This window comes from Mobula hypostoma, chromosome 2, assembly GCF_963921235.1.
Source record: "Mobula hypostoma chromosome 2, sMobHyp1.1, whole genome shotgun sequence".
NCBI lineage: Eukaryota > Metazoa > Chordata > Chondrichthyes > Myliobatiformes > Myliobatidae > Mobula > Mobula hypostoma.
Window position 1 is genome coordinate 47,096,964 of NC_086098.1, and position 16,187 is coordinate 47,113,150.

The following is a 16,187-nucleotide window of genomic DNA, read 5'->3' on the forward strand; positions in this document are numbered from 1 at the left end:
GTAAAAAGCAGCAGTCCCAGCATTGACCCCTGTGGAACTCCACTGGTAACCAGTAGCCAGCCAGAATAGGATCCCTTTATTCCCACTCTCTGTTTTCTGCTGATCAGCCAATGCTCCACCCACGCTAGTAACTTCCCTGTAATTCCATGGGTTCTTATCTTGCTAAGCAGCCTCATATGTCAAAGGCCTTTTGAAAATCTAAGTACACCATGTCTACTGCATCTCCTTTGTCTACCCGCTTGTAATTTCCTCAAAAAATTGTAGTAGGTTAGCTAAGCAGGATTTTCCTTTCAGGAAATCATGCTGGCTTTGGCCTATCTTGTCATGTGCCTCCAGGTACTCTGTAATCTCATCCCTAACAATCGATTCCAAAAACTTCCCAACCACTGATGTCAGGCTAATAGGTCTATAGTTTCCTTTCTGCTGCCTCCCACCCTTCTTAAATAGCGGAATAATATTTGCGATTTCCCAATCATCTTGTACGATGCCAGAACTTATTGATTCTTGAAAGATCAGTGTTAATGCCTCCGCAATCTCTCCAGTTACTTCCTTCAGAACCCAAGGGTGCATTCTATCAGGTCCAGGAGATTTTCAGATGTAATTTTCACTGCACATGCTTCACTTACATTTCCATTATTTTTGCTAGAGTGGACAATCTCACACTTCCTCAAAGTACACACCATCTGCCAAGATTTTACCCACAGACTTAACCTATTTACAACCCTTTGCAGACTCTTCATGTTGTCCAGACTTTTAGCTTTATATTATCAACAAATTTGGCTATAGTTGTTACACAGAGTGTTGGGGAGCAGACCCAAGAGCGGGACACAGACACGTAAGTAGCATTAACAGAAGTGTGTTTATTAATAGTTGCCAGTTAAGCTGAGGAGCAAGGATAGAATGCTCATGCGGACGAGGATGCGAGACAACAAACAGGAAGAGCTCGGACGCGGAGCCTGGACTTGAACTTGGTTTCATACATGGAGCCTGGACATGGACTTGGACTCGGACACGGAGCATGGACTTGGACTGGGACTCGAGCCTGGACCTGGACATGGACTTGGACCGGGAGTGTGAACTTGAACTTGGACTTGGACTTGGACTTGGACTTGAGCCTGGACTTGGACACGGAGAGACAGAATACCCAACTTGGAGTAGTGGCAAACGGCCATACCTACTCAGCTGGAAACGAGGTGACCAAACCAAACAGCAACAGAAAATACGAATCTTGACATGGAGTAGCTCATGAAGTGGCAAACAGCCAGCAATCACTTAGCTGGACACGAAGAGACAGAATTCCCAACTTGGAGGAGTGGCAAACGGCCAGCAAATCTCAGCTGGACATGAAAAAGACAGAATTCATATCTTGACTCAGAGTAGCTGCAAAACGGCCAGCGACACAGCTGGACACGAAAACGACTGAATTCACCAAGCAGCTACAGGCACCGAAACAACTTAGAGTCCACGATTCTTGGCGGCTCCAGGACGAGCATAGCCACACTGGCTACGATGACGAACCAGCAGTGAGTAGATGTAAGCTGGAGTTTTATGCTGCCGGTTCGGATGAGGATCAGGTGCCCTAATCAAGGAGCCCAGTGGAATACGGGGAAAAGGAAATTAACTGAAATGAAGAGTCAACGGATTGGACCGTGACAATAGTACTTAACATTTTCATCTACCATTAATGAAGATTATAGGTAGATTAGCCACTCCACGCACCCCCACCCCACCGTAGCTATAACTTATGGGCCTCCCACCAGCCCCCCTCCCTGTGGTAACCTATGTTACAAATTGATGATCTGAAAATAATCCACATACATAAACCATTTTCTGTTAGTTAGCAATTCCAGTTAATATATTACGCCACCTCTTGCGTAATGCCATGAGGTCTTGTCCTTTTTATATGACAACTCACCACATGCCTTTTGTTATTCAAGTACACTTATACTTACTGGTTCCCCTTTATCTATCTGTTACTTACAACCTCAAGAGCTGTAATAAATTTGTCAAATGGATGTAGTCTCAGCTTAATCATATTCTGACTTTTTTAAACATTCTATTACTGTTTCCTTCGTAATGGATTCTGGTATTTTCCCAATGGCAGCTGACTTATGATTTCTTCTGTTCTCTCTCCATCCTATTCTGAATCCAGGCTATTTCGGAAGATTGCAATCAATGCATTCACTTGCTATGTAGCCACTTCTTAGATGCTAGGATGCTGGCGAGAGACTTGATAGACTTGGGTGCATTCATTTCTATCACTCTAATGATAATGAATATATATGTTGAACTCCCCTTTTTGCTCTCTAGTCTTCTACAAATTTAAGGTCTATTATTGACATGCTGATGATAAAAAGAATTTCAGAGGATTTTTCCCAAAATATTAACTAAAGGGTGGCAGAGTGGTGCAGCTGGCAGAGCCACTGCTTCAAAGTGCTGGAGCCCTGGGTTCAGTCCTAGCCTCCTGTGCTATCTTTGTGGAGTTTGCAGGTTATCCCTGTGATTGCATAGGTTTCCTGTGGATGCTCCAGTTTCCTCCCAAACACATGCTGGTTGGCAGGTGACTTGGATGCTGTAAATTGCTTTGTGTGTGTGTGTGTGTGGGGGGGTGGTGGAACGGTAGAATCTGGGGGAGTTGATGAAAATGTAGAGAGAATAAAGAATGGAATTAATATAGGATTAGTGAGAATGGGTGGTTGATGATCAGTGTGGACTTGGTGGGCTGAAGGGCATGTTTCTGTGCTGCATGGCTGAATCCACAGTGTGTAAGGCTCTAAAAACATTGAAGCATATTGGTTTCTTTTGTGTTAGACCTAGCATTTCCACCATAACTGTATCTTTTTCTTATCCAAAAGTTTTACAACATGGATTTTTTATAGTATGTCGTTTGCTGCATTGGTGTACATGAAAATAAAGAAGCCACATCTTCCTCGACCTTTCAAAGTAAGACTTAGTTTAACACATCTACTTCTATGAAAGTGCACTTTTTATGTTTATCTTTCCTAACACCGACTTTGATTTTGCACTATTTCTTTTTATAAATTACATATTGTATTTCATAAGCATTATTAATAATTCACTCTTTCTAAGCAAACATATTGGTCTCGAGTATGCAAAACTGTCAGAATTTATGAACATTATGTCTAATGACTGTCAGCAAGTTCTGCAGCTCCATGAAACAGGAAAATCTAGGCAAGGTTTGCACTCCAATAACCCTCATATAGTCCAAGATGGAATTGGGAACCTTGGCAAAATGCCCAGCATGTATGTACCTTCCACCTTTACTGAACAGTCCTGTGCTGGGTAGATTTGAGAGGCAAGTGATCTAAACTTCTCGCTTAGAAAAGGAAACAATGAAAATGACAGCCTCAGAAAAGTTTTCATTACTTAAAGAAATTTACATTGGGTTTTTTTAAAAATCGTTTTAGCTTTTATAAACAATAGACAATAGGTGCAGGAGTAGGCCATTCAGCCCTTCGAGCCAGCACCGCCATTCACTGTGATCATGGCTGATCATAGTAAGTTCTAAAGCAATGTTGGTGTGTTCAAACGTAATTAATATCTTACTAAGGTTTTAAAGTGTTATATACTTTTTATTGCTATGCTTTTAATTTTTAAAAATATTTTCTGGAACATTGGCATAATCGAATGCTTAACAGCTTTCTGGCCAAATCAAGACAGAATGACATTTTGTTCTCCTTTCTGTGGATTGTTTTTTTTTATGGCTTTTTGTAATACACATTACTAAATAGACCTCCCAGTCGAATAGTACTGCTGAGAAACAGTACTTCCACACCGACCTTGATTCCAGTCTAAATTAATTCCATCTGCTTTCTCATGGTCTACCTGAGGCCCACCATTTCCACACTGACCTTGATGCCAGTCTAAATTTGTTCAATCTGCTTTCACATGGTCTATATCTTTTTATTGCCCCCGCCAGCCCATGTTTCTGTCTAAATGCCTCTTATACATCACAATCTGTTTCTGCCACCTCCCCGGCAGTGTATCTTCCTGTGTAAAAAAGCTTGCCTTTACATTTCCTTTAAACTTTCCTCCTTTCACCTAAAAGCTATATCTATCATTTCATCTTTCCATCTGGAGAAAAAATGATTTTGATCATCCACCCTATCTATGTCTCTCATACTTATCTCTCAGCTTGCACTTAGACGTGGACACTCCTGCTAAAACAATCTAGCTTTGTCCATCCTGTTTCTATTGCTAACATACTCCAATTCGAGGAATATCCCAGTGAGCATCTTCTGCACCCTCTCCAAAGCCTCCATTCCTTGCCTATGGTGTGGTGACTAGGACTGCAAACAATGGTCCAAAAGTAACCTAAATATGCTTTATATAGCTGCAACATGGCTTCCTGACTTTTATAGGCAATGCCTCGATTAATGAAGGCAAGCATGCTGTACACATGCCCATCTATTTCTGTCGCCACAATTTATGAGATGTTATCAAAGGTAATTATGGACTACATTTCAGTCTGCAAAAGTTGCACAGTATTCACTGTTGGGCAACAATAAGCTTGAAGAAACTCAACATTCATTGAAAATTTTTTATAAAAAAGTAAAAGCAAGTTAAGCTGGCAGTTTAGAAGTAGGGGGAATTATGTTTCATATTAGCTTGATTCTTTTTAATTGGGGAGTTCCTTAAATGGATCTGGAAGAGAAGCCATTCTTGCAGTTGTTTGCATTAAGGAAGAGTAGGAATGGCAAGATTGTGTGTTACATTGTCAAAGCAAATGTAATTTTCAAGGTTTAATGGGTCAGTCTCAGTTCTGTGAAAGAAATAAAAGATCCTTTTGGAGATCTGGAATTCATTTGTGATGAATCAATGTATTCAAGGCCCTTGGAGGTCAATAGGATTGGAAAGCAAAGATACTCAACATAAAGTTTCCTCACAAATATTATGCTAAGAAAGATGCATAGCATGGATCTGTTGAGAAGGAGAGGAAATGGTTGGAAGGGAACTGAAATGTAAATTATCTGCATATAGTTATCTGAATATATATGGTTGCTTATAGAAATAAATACTTTGTAGCAATCGCACACCAAGGTCTGGAATATTCCAGACAATCTGAAAATCAGAAATAACTAATTTTAATACTCAATGTTGATGAGCTACTTGTGTGTCAGCAGTTTACAATTTAAACTGAACTCTAAGCACAACAGATTTAAGAATCACTTGTAAGAATGGACAGATGTGCTAAGGAAGCTGTTTGGAAAATTGGAGAAGTTTAAGCAGAGAGCTTCAGAGGATTAGGGTCCTGAATGAACTGTGGCATAGTCCACAGAGAGGCATTTAAATGGAACGTGTTCATATGATTATTGTCTCCCATAGTTTCATCTCATAATATTTTAGTGACCCAACCTGCTGAGTTTCAATGGTCTATCTCCATTGACGTCTTCAAACTATAGTCACGATGTTAGGTCATGATTTTGCACGGTTGGCTTTTCTTGGTGTGCTTTAGTTTCTTGGCCCAGATTGTGGTTGTCTTTTTTGCATCATTTGCCAGCCATTATTGAGAAATGAAATGGGAATCTACATCAATGGGCATGGCATTACAACTGAGTTTTTCAAGTTGTTGCTACTTCTACAACAAAAAGTTAAAGAAGCTGCAACAAATTCCTAGTCAGTGACCGAATTATGGCAGAAGAATTTATTGAAAACATTTTCAATACTGAAATCTATTTGTTAAGAGCTCTAGAATCACATGAAGTATCTTTTTTTAGCTAATATTTACAGTACATTTGCTTTCATTTGATACTTTCTTTCTCTATTTAAAGGTGCCAATGGCTCTACCAGTGTTCATGCTAATTGTTTCGATCTACCTGGTGATAGCGCCGCTCATTGAAAATCCTGAGATTAAATACTTGTTTGTGGGTTTGTTCATGTTGAGTAGTATATTGATTTACTTCCCACTGATTCGCTTCAAACGATGTACATGCTCAGTGGAGCGCATCACTGTGCGTTTGCAGCTGCTGCTGCAAGTAGTGCCAACAGAAGCAAACTTAGATTAATTGGTCAAAAAATAAAATTGCAGAAATTGGCATTATTTAGATCAGTGGTTCCCAACCTGCGGTCAATGGTATCAATCTATGGCTTAAAAAGTGTTGGAAATCCCTGATCTAGATGGAATAGATGACGGTAGCAAAATTCAGCAGGCCAGTTGTCATGAGTAGAAAGGGTGGACAAGATATTCCAGCATCATAAAACTTAGTAAATGTTATTATCTAGGACTCTTTCACAATGATAAAAAGCAACATTTGATTTGTTCTGTGTATTATAAACAAAATTACCAGTAATGCCTTTGAAAATGTTATATTTATTGCTTTAGCTACCAATATCTCACATCCAGGCCATTTTACAGCAAATCAGGAACACATACCATGAATTATAGTTATCCATCTGTTGCTTCTTCCACCATGCCCCTGTCTTAATCACTAGTACCATCAGGTTTGGGAGTTGATTTCATTTGTAAAATTCACAGCAACTGGAGCCGACTGTATTTTTAAACAAACATAAGTTTAATACTTTAATACAATTCTGTCAAGAAAATACATATTAATTACAATAGTGAAATGTTTATTAAGTTTGCTCAAAGGTGATGTGAATAAAGTTAGTGTTTCACAAAGGCAAACATGTAGATTTGCAAAATTTCCTGCTGCAATCACATAGGTTATATTTTCAGAACCAGTAGCTATATTTCTTCTGACTTTTTAAAAAAACTAGTATTTCCTTAACTATTCCTATCTTAACCACACTTGAAATTAATTGTTATTGCCAGATCTGAAGCAAATTTTTCAGTCCTGATTTTCACCAGAGTTGCTCTAGAATTCCAGGACAAACCAGACAAATTTCAAATGTTAGCTTTATTATGGAACCACAATCCCAGCCCAACCTGACTCTGTGATGCAAACTCTCTACTTATTAGAGAAAAAAAACAGGAAAAGGTATGCCTCAACACACATAAAAGTTGCTGGTGAATGCAGCAGGCCAGGCAGCATCTGTAGAAGAGGTACAGTCAACGTTTCAGGCCGAGACCCTTCGTCAGGACTAACTGAAGGAAGAGTGAGTAAGGGATTTGAAAGTGGGAGGGGGAGGGGGAGATGCAAAATGATAGGAGAAGACAGGAGGGGGAGGGATGGAGCCAAGAGCTGGACAGGTGATAGGCAAAAGGGGATACGAGAGGATCATGGGACAGGAGGTCCGGGAAGAAAGACAAGGGGTGGGGGGGACCCAGAGGATGGGCAAGAGGTATATTCAGAGGGATAGAGGGAGAAAAAGCAGAGTGAGAGAAAGAATGTGTGCATAAAAATAAGTAACAGATGGGGTACGAGGGGGAGGTGGGGCATTAGCAGAAGTTAGAGAAGTCGATGTTCATGCCATCAGGTTGGAGGCTACCCAGACGGAATATAAGGTGTTGTTCCTCCAACCTGAGTGTGGCTTCATCTTTACAGTAGAGGAGGCCGTGGATAGACATGTCAGAATGGGAATGGGATGTGGAATTAAAATGTGTGGCCACTGGGAGATCCTGCTTTCTCTGGCGGACAGAGCGTAGATGTTCAGCAAAGCGGTCTCCCAGTCTGCGTCGGGTCTCGCTAATATAAAGGTATGCCTCTGTAGCTCTTAAGTGCTGAACCTAGTATTTAATGTGGCCTCTTCATGGTCATTGGAGAAAAGCTCTAAATTTAATGTTGCAAGTGATTTCAAATTTCCATTTAAAATTACCTGAAAGCTATTCTGAAAAATTGTAACTAGTGATGATTGGCATGTTGGGATCACCTAGAAATCACTCTAAAGGGTGTGAAACAAATCAGAATCAGAATGATTATCACTGACATGTTGTGAAATCTGTTGTTTTGCAGCAGCAGTACAGTGCAAGACATAAATATTACTATAACTTATAATTATGGTGAAACGACTGACTCATGTTTGTAATCAGTCAATGATTGCTGGAAAATTTCCCAATAAAATGAAAATAGCGAAGATCATTCCAATATACAAAGCTGGAGGTAAACATGTATTTTCAAATTATAGGCCAGTTCCTTTGCTCTCACAGTTTTCCAAAATATTGGAAAAAATACTTGTAAGAAGGTTAAATGATTTCATAACAAAACACAATATATTCTGTGAACAGCAATATGGTTTCAGAAAAAAACAGAACCACTACAACAGCATTAATAGATTTTGTAGACGAAATATCAAACACTATAGAAAGAAATGAATACACAGTGGGGAATATTCCTTGATCTAAAAACAGCATTTGACACCATTGACCATAAATTATTATTAACAAAATTAGAAAGATATGATATTAGAGGGGTGGCACATGACTGGTTAAGTTGTTATTTGGAAGACAGGTATCAGTATGTACATATAAACAACTTGAATTTAAAACTTTTGAGTGTAACTTGTGGAGTTCCACAAGGTTCAGTGCTTGGTCCATTGCTGTTCATTTTGTATATAAATGATATATGTATGGTCTCTCAGACATTAAAATGTATATTATTTGCTGATGATACAACTATATTTTGTAGTGGGGAACATCTGAAACAACTTTTGGATACAGTGGAGAAAGAACTAAAAATTATAAAGAAATGGTCTGATACTAACAAGTTATCATAGAATCAAAGCAAAACTAAATTCATAATATTTGGAAACCGTGTACCAAACTCATAGAGTAAGCTTAGAATAAATGATGTTGAAATTGATATGGTATCTGAAACAAAATTTTTATGAGTGGTAATAGATAATAAATTAAGCTGGAAACCACCTATATATTATGTCAAAGCAAAAATGTCAAAATCTATTGCAATACTGTACAAAGCACAAGATTTCTTAAATCAGGAATCTTTGTATACATTACACGGTTCACTTATAGTCCCATACATGACTTACTGTGTAGAGGTATGGGGAAATACATGCAAAACAAATACAAACTCAATTTTTCTACTCCAAAAGAAAATCATACGAATTGTAAATGAGACAAGTTATTATGAGCCAACCAATCCACTATTTATTCAACTAAACACTTTAAAATTCAGAGATTTCATAGATTTTAAAATAATACAAATTATGTATAAAGTGAAAAATGGACAGCTACCATAAAGTATCTAAAGGTCGTTTAAAATGAGAGAAAGTCAACATGATTTGAGAGGAACATGTATATTTCAAAAACAAAGAATAAGAACAAATGTAAAAAATCATTGTATTTCAGTCAGAGGGTAAACCTATGGAACAGTTGTAGTGAGAATTTAAAAACATGCACCACACAACAAGTTTAAAAAATTATTTAAAAATAATTTAATGAACAAATATAAAATACATGATTTAAAATGAATGGGAGTAATGTAAATAAATGATACTTGGAATTGGATTTTGTGTTAAAAGATTATGAATTCTTTTGTTTTGATATGATTGACGCCAAATATGTCGTTGTATAAGTAAGTGTGGTAGGCGTAATAAGCTGTAGCTTCAGCCTACACCCTTTCGGTCTGTTTTAAAGAATATCTATGGTTTTTTTTGTTGTAATTTTGTCTTATGAAATCATTACTGAAAATGATGCTTTTTGTTATGTTTGTACTGACCGAAATAAATTTCACTCATTCATTCATTCATTCATTCATTTATTCATTTATTATAGACAAAAGTGGTGGATGGAAAGAAGCTGTTCCTAATACATTGAGTATAGGTCTTCAGGCACCTGTAGTAGTAGTAGTAATACTAGTGGTGCAATCACTTGATTAGAGTATGATATGCTCCTAAAAGGTTGTCATTAGGATGGATTCTCTTAATGGAAAACAGGTCTGTGTGCTTTGTTTAATGTGGGGAGTCTGATGCACAAGCAGACATCACACAGTTCTTGACAGATCAGGGTCAGGTTCAATGGCATGGAATGCAAGACGTCCGGGGACCCTCCACTGCTGCAGCCTTCTTCCACCTTCACCGCCATTGTGATGTGTTATCATCCTCCGCTAGCTCCATTGTTGAGGTCTTGGTTGGATCCTCCTGGAACCTCCTTCTCCTTGAAATTACCGCCATGGGTGACCGACCAGGAGCTAAACTCCTGAGGGCATCACTCTGGGATCTCAGGAAAACACAGGCCTCTCCACCATGACATTATTACCAATCCACACTGACTGTGGTCCCCCGATGAAGAAGCTGAGAATCCAGCTGCAGGGGGAGGTACAGAGGTCTAAGTTTTAAAGCTCGTTGATTGGTAGTAAGGGGAGATGGCATTGAGCATCAAACTGAAATTAATAAACAGCAGCCTGATGTATGTTTTGCTGATGTCTAGGTACTCTAAATTTGAGTGAATCCGCTGTACACCTGTTGTGGCGTTGGGCAAATTGCAGCTGGTCCAGGTACTTGCTCAGGCAGAAGTTAATTCTAATCAAGACCAACCTCTCAAAGCACTTCATCACAGTAGATGCAGGTGCCACTGGGTAATTATCATTGAGGCAGCTTACCCAGCTCTTCTTGGGCACCAGCGAGATTGATGCTCTCCTGAAACAGGCGGGAACCTCCAACAGCAGCAGTGAGAGGTTGAGGTTGTTCTTGAACAACTCTAGTCAGTTGGTCAACACAACTTTTCAGTATCACCGAGGTCTGAAAATTTATGAGGGTTTATCCTCAATGTTCTGACATTGGCTTCTGATACAAATATCATTGGGTCGTCAGATGCTGTGGGGATTTGCATAGGTATAGTGTTATTTCTTCTTTCAAGGTGTGCGTAATAGGCATCGAGCTCATTGGGGAGTGAAGCAAAGCTGCTATTTATGTTGTAAGGTTTTGCCTTATAGGAGGCAATGATATCCAAACCCTGCCACAGCTGTCATGCATGCAATTGTGGCTCTAGCTTCATGCAGAATTCCCTTTTCAATCTCATGATGGCTTTCTGTACGTCATACCTGGACTTGTTGTAGAGTTGTGGATTGGAGGTCCTAAATGCGGTGGATCTAGTGCTCAGCAGGCTGCGAATCTCCTCGTTCCTCCAAGGATTCTGGTTTGGGGAAACTCGATATATTCTCAAAGGCACATGTTCATCCATGCTGTCAGTGATGGCCATGGCAAGGTCATTCAGATCCAAAGATGAATCCCTGAATATCATCATCTAGTGATTCAAGACAGTCTTGTAAATACTCCACTTTGACTCCTCCACTTCCCTTAACCATATCTTTCCTGTTCTCATCACTGGTGCACAGTGACTGCGTATACTCTGGGAGTAGAAATACAGCCAAGTGATTGGACCTGACAAAGTGCAGGCACATCTTCAACATCTCCCTGAGCAGCGCCGTCATTCCTATGTGCTTCAAGGCCGCCACCATTGCCGTGCCAAAGAAGTCTTCAGTGTCCTGCCTCAACGACTACTGTCCTATCGCACCCACATCCATCATCATGAAGTGTTTCGAAAGGCTCGTCATGAGACACATCAAGACCCTGCTGCCCCCCTCACTGGACCCCCTGCAGTTTGCATACTGTCCCAACCATTCAACAGGCGATGCCATTGCCATCACCCTCCACCTGGCCCTAACCCACCTGGACAAAATAGACACGTACATTCAAATGCTGTTCATAGACTTCAGTTCAGCATTCAACACAATCATTCCTCGGAAACTGATTGGAAAGCTGAGCCTTCTGGGCCTGAACACCTCCCTCTGCAACTGGATCCTAGACTTCCTGACTGGGAGACCTCAGTCAGTCCGGATTGGAAGCAGCATCTCCAACACCATCACACTGAGCACAGGGGCCCCCCAGGGCTGTGTGCTCAGTCCACTGCTGTTCACTCTGCTGACCCACGACTCTGCTGCAACACACAGCTCAAACCACATCATCAAGTTCACCGATGACACGACCATGGTGGGTCTCATCAGTAAGAATGGTGAGTCAGCATACAGACAGGAGGTGCAGCGACTAATGGACTGGTGCAGAACCAACAACCTGTCTCTGAATGTGAACAAAACAAAAGAGATGGTTGTTGACTTCAGGAGGACACAGAATGACTACTCTCCGCTGAACATCGACGACTCCTCCGTAGGGATTGTTAAGAGCACCAAATTTCTTGGTGTTCACCTGGCGGAGAATCTCACCTGGTCCCTCAACACCAGCTCCATTGCAAAGAAAGCCAGCAGCATCTCTACTTTCTGCGAAGGCCGAGAAAAGTCCATCTTCCACCCCCCATCCTCACCACATTCTACAGAGGTTGTATTGAGAGCATCCTGAGCAGCTACATCACTGCTTGGTTCAGAAATTGCACCATCTCGGATCGCAAGACCCTGCAGTGGATAGTGAGGTCAGCTGAGAAGATCATCGGGGTCTCTCTTCCCGCCATTACAGACATTTACACCACACACTGCATCCGCAAAGCAAACAGTATTATGAAGGATCCCACGCACCCCTCATACAAACCCTTCTCCCTCCTGCCATCTGGCCAAAGGCACCAAAGTATTTGGGCTCTCACAACCAGACTATGTAACAGTTTCTTCCCCCCAAGCCATCAGACTCCTCAATACCCAGAGCGTGGACTGACACCAGCCTACTGCCCTCTACTGTGCATATTGTCTTGTTTATTATTTCACCACAGCTCTCTGGAGAAAAATGATATTGTATCTGTTAAATAGGGGCCTTGGACAATTCTGATTTGATGGAGAATGGACGTGAAAGCACAGAGGAACATCTGGAGAAATTTCTGAAATGCCCGTTCGCTGCTGTCGTTACTGTGTGGTCCGGAATCTTTCGGAGGGTAGACCTCAAAATCTCTGGCCTTGCCTGCTTTTGGTGACCGAGAAGGAGGTTGAATCATTCAGACAGAGATGGCGCTCAGTACTCAGTGTCGGAGAGCTGATCAGAGCTCGAAGTTTTCGGATGACTCAGAGTTGGATTGTGGCCGGCATGGCAGGGAGAGTTTTTCTTCCTTCTCCCGTCTGCGTGAGATGTGGGACATTTGAGAAACTTTGAACTTTACTGTGCTCACGGACTTCTTCATCAAGTTATGGTATTGTTACACTGTTTGTAACTATATGTTATAATTACGTGGTTTTGTTAGTTTTTTCAGTCTTGGTTTGTCCTGTGTTTTGTGATATCACACCAGAGGAAATAATGTATCATTTCTTAATGCAATAATTACTAAATGACAATAAAAGAGGACTTCATAATCATCATCATAATGCCTGCACTGTTTTGTGAACTTTATGCAGTCCTGGGTAGGTCTGTAGCCTAGAGTAGTTTTATGTTGTTTTACATAGTTCAGTGTAGTTTTGTATTGTTCATGTAGCACCATGGTCCTGAAAAACATTGTCTCGTTTTTACTGTGTGTTGGCTCCTCTGGTTACACAAGTGATGTTGGTGGTAGCTTGTCAGAATCATTACCCTTGTCATGATTCAGAAGGTATGAGGGTATGCTTTTATTATTGAAATTACTTTCAGAGTATATTCCTAATTAAGTGATGTTGCTTTAAACCAGACCAGGAACATACCTGATCCCAATCAACCAGTAATCAATGAATTAAATGTGCTTCAAAATTTACCAATAAGCAAATCAGGGATTTACAGATAGGCTGTAAGTTAGAAATCACTGCCATTGATTTTCATACATATGGAATTTAATAGATCAATTTAAAAAATTATGGAAGTCAAGCATGCTTCACAGTGAATGATAATTCTATATTAGCTATCCATTCTATTTTTCAGCCCTTGATTGCCCATTTCACTCTGACGATATCCAAAGCCAAAGCTTGATTAATACTATTTTGAATCTGTAGGTGGCGCTCATGTCCAGCTTCAAATTTGGTTGAAGCTCCCCAAATACATTTGTTGCGAGGTTAGGAAGAACACAACTGGTTTTAGTTGTCACAAAATTAGTGCTCACAATAAGAGTTCACACTATGGCAAACCATTGGACTTTCATGTGAAAAATTCAATATCATGTCTTTATACGGCAGCTGGAAAACTACAGATATTGGCCAATTCTCTGTTGATTGAGTGGAAATATTGCATAATCCAAACTAACAATCCCACAAGACTTTGATTTACACTAATGCCTGCAATGTACAATGATACAAACTCAATCCTAATAGTAAGTTGCTGCAAATTTTTTAAAATTTCAAAATTAAATTTTATTCATAAAATTATACAAGAAATATAAAAGCAGTACATGAGTTTCTTTTACATTCATAGTGTTGTTCAGCCTTTATAATTAAAGTGTTATTGGTTCTATGCATTTGTAGTGTTAGCAGTTCTCTGTAGAGAGCTCCTTTACCATTCAGGTAGCCTCTTTCATGACACAGATTTAAAGTGTCTGAGAGGGGGTTATACGGTGCTTAGACCTTCAACTTTTAGTGGCAGAAGAACCTTACACTACAGTTTTTCTCTACAAAGCCTTTGTGTTGGCTGCACCAAGCTTCACTGCATCCCCTAATTACATCCTTTCCTAGTGTGGATGTTCCATTGCACAAGATCCAAAGAACGGATGTTCCATTGCACAAGATCCAGTTCCATCAGAGGCAAAACCTTCTCTACGACCTCTTCAAATGCCAATGCCTCACAAAGGCAGAATTCATCATTAAAGACCCTCACCACTTGAGATATGCACTCTTCTTGTTATTAGCATTGGGGAGGGGGCACAGGAGCCTGAAAAATCATACTCAATCTTTTAGGAACAATTTCTTCCTCTCAGTCATAAGTCTTATAAACAGTAGCTCACTGTTCCTCTTTTGCAATATTTATGTACATTGGAACATTGAGTAATTTTTATACCTTTCTCTGCAAAACAAGAGATTTTGTGACATACCAGTAATAATAAACCCAATTCTGATTCTGACGTACTTTTTCAGCCTGGAATATGCCAGCTGGCAGCATTTCCTGATGGACATCTTGACCTGGAAGACCAGTAAGATTCAGCCTGACCCAAGTGCATCTTTCACCACGTTGATGATCTTCCAACAGCACTTGATGTTTGTCTTGGTGTGTGTCCCTGGTAACAGTCTGGATAGCAAACTCATGTCACTGTATCAAGTGACTTAAACACATGTTATATGATGTGGTGCACTATTACATCAACTGGCTCATATTCCAGAGACCATGCATTTAGGTTGCAAAGTATAATAAGCAAACAATATTATTTTATAGTTATGAAAAATAAATTTTAAAATCTTGCTGAGGTAAATCTTTCTTTTTCATGGAACTTTGCTTTCAGTTCTCACATTATGTATGTTTTATAACAATTTTGTTCCATTATAAATTTGCATCCATACGCTCTGCCAATTTAATTGCCAATCTGTTATTTTACGAACAGGCTTGGCAACAAAATGGTTTCAAAAAATTTCTTTAAATGTCAACTTTTTGTTCAGTGACTAAAATTTAATGTCCTTAGGATGGGGAACTGATATAGAGTGGAAAACAATTCATATTTCTCAACTTTTTAATTAAATCTATTTAAATAGACTTCAAAGTAATAACAGAGGGTAATCGTTATTATTTACCATTGATTACAAAGCTATAACATAACAATTCATATAACATTTTTACTATATTAAAATATCTCAAAGTACTTCGTAATCATTAGCATTTAAAGCTCAGTCACATAAGGAGCGATGACCTAAACTCTGGTTTTAGGGATGGTCATATAAGAGGAGAGAGGTGGAGCTGGACAAGCAATGAGGGAAAAGGATATGTGTGTATATGATGAATAAACTCATCTCAGGCTTCCATCGGCGTACCGGTATCGATTATAACCGACATTTCGATGACAAACTCTGCCATCTTCATCGGGGATGATGCCTGGGTCAGTTATACCCAGCTGGAAACCTGGAAACCTGAGAAGAGTTTAAGTGATGAGGAAATTCCAGAATTAAGGCATTGCTGCCAATAGTGGAGCAACTAAACTGGGTATGATTAAAAGTAAAGAACTGGAAACAAAATGGAAATTATTGGAAATAATTAATATGTCAAGCAAAATCAGATTTATTGTTTCAAGTTCATGTCATTCAATTGGAACTGGAGGAATTAGGAATGCTAGAGGTTATAGGGATTGAAGAAGGGCAATCCTGCAGAAGGACTTGAAAACCAAGAGGAAGACTTATAAAGACAAGAGATTCTGCAGATGCTGGAAATCCAGAGTAACACACAGACAAAATGCTGGAGGAACTCGACAGGTCAGGCAGCATCTATGGAAGGGAATA

General features: G+C 39.7%; 1 protein-coding gene across 3 annotated transcripts in view; it reads left to right on the top strand.

Annotated features, from left to right (window-relative positions):
• The window catches only part of zmp:0000001267 (b(0,+)-type amino acid transporter 1), a 43,793-nt gene that overhangs the window by 17,885 nt on the left and 9,721 nt on the right, over window positions 1-16,187 (top strand). Inside the window, exons 5-6 of one of the 3 annotated variants that reach the window (XR_010016450.1) lie at window positions 2,856-2,943; window positions 14,841-14,970. Coding sequence is in view for 2 of the 3 variants with exons in the window: in XM_063036621.1 (XP_062892691.1) it covers window positions 2,856-2,943; window positions 5,793-6,026 (322 nt within the window). In the remaining variant the exon portion in view is untranslated. Of the gene's footprint in view, window positions 1-2,855; window positions 2,944-5,792; window positions 7,103-14,840; window positions 15,465-16,187 lie in introns of those variants that run through there. The other 2 variants (XM_063036630.1, XM_063036621.1) reach the window with 2 other exon arrangements.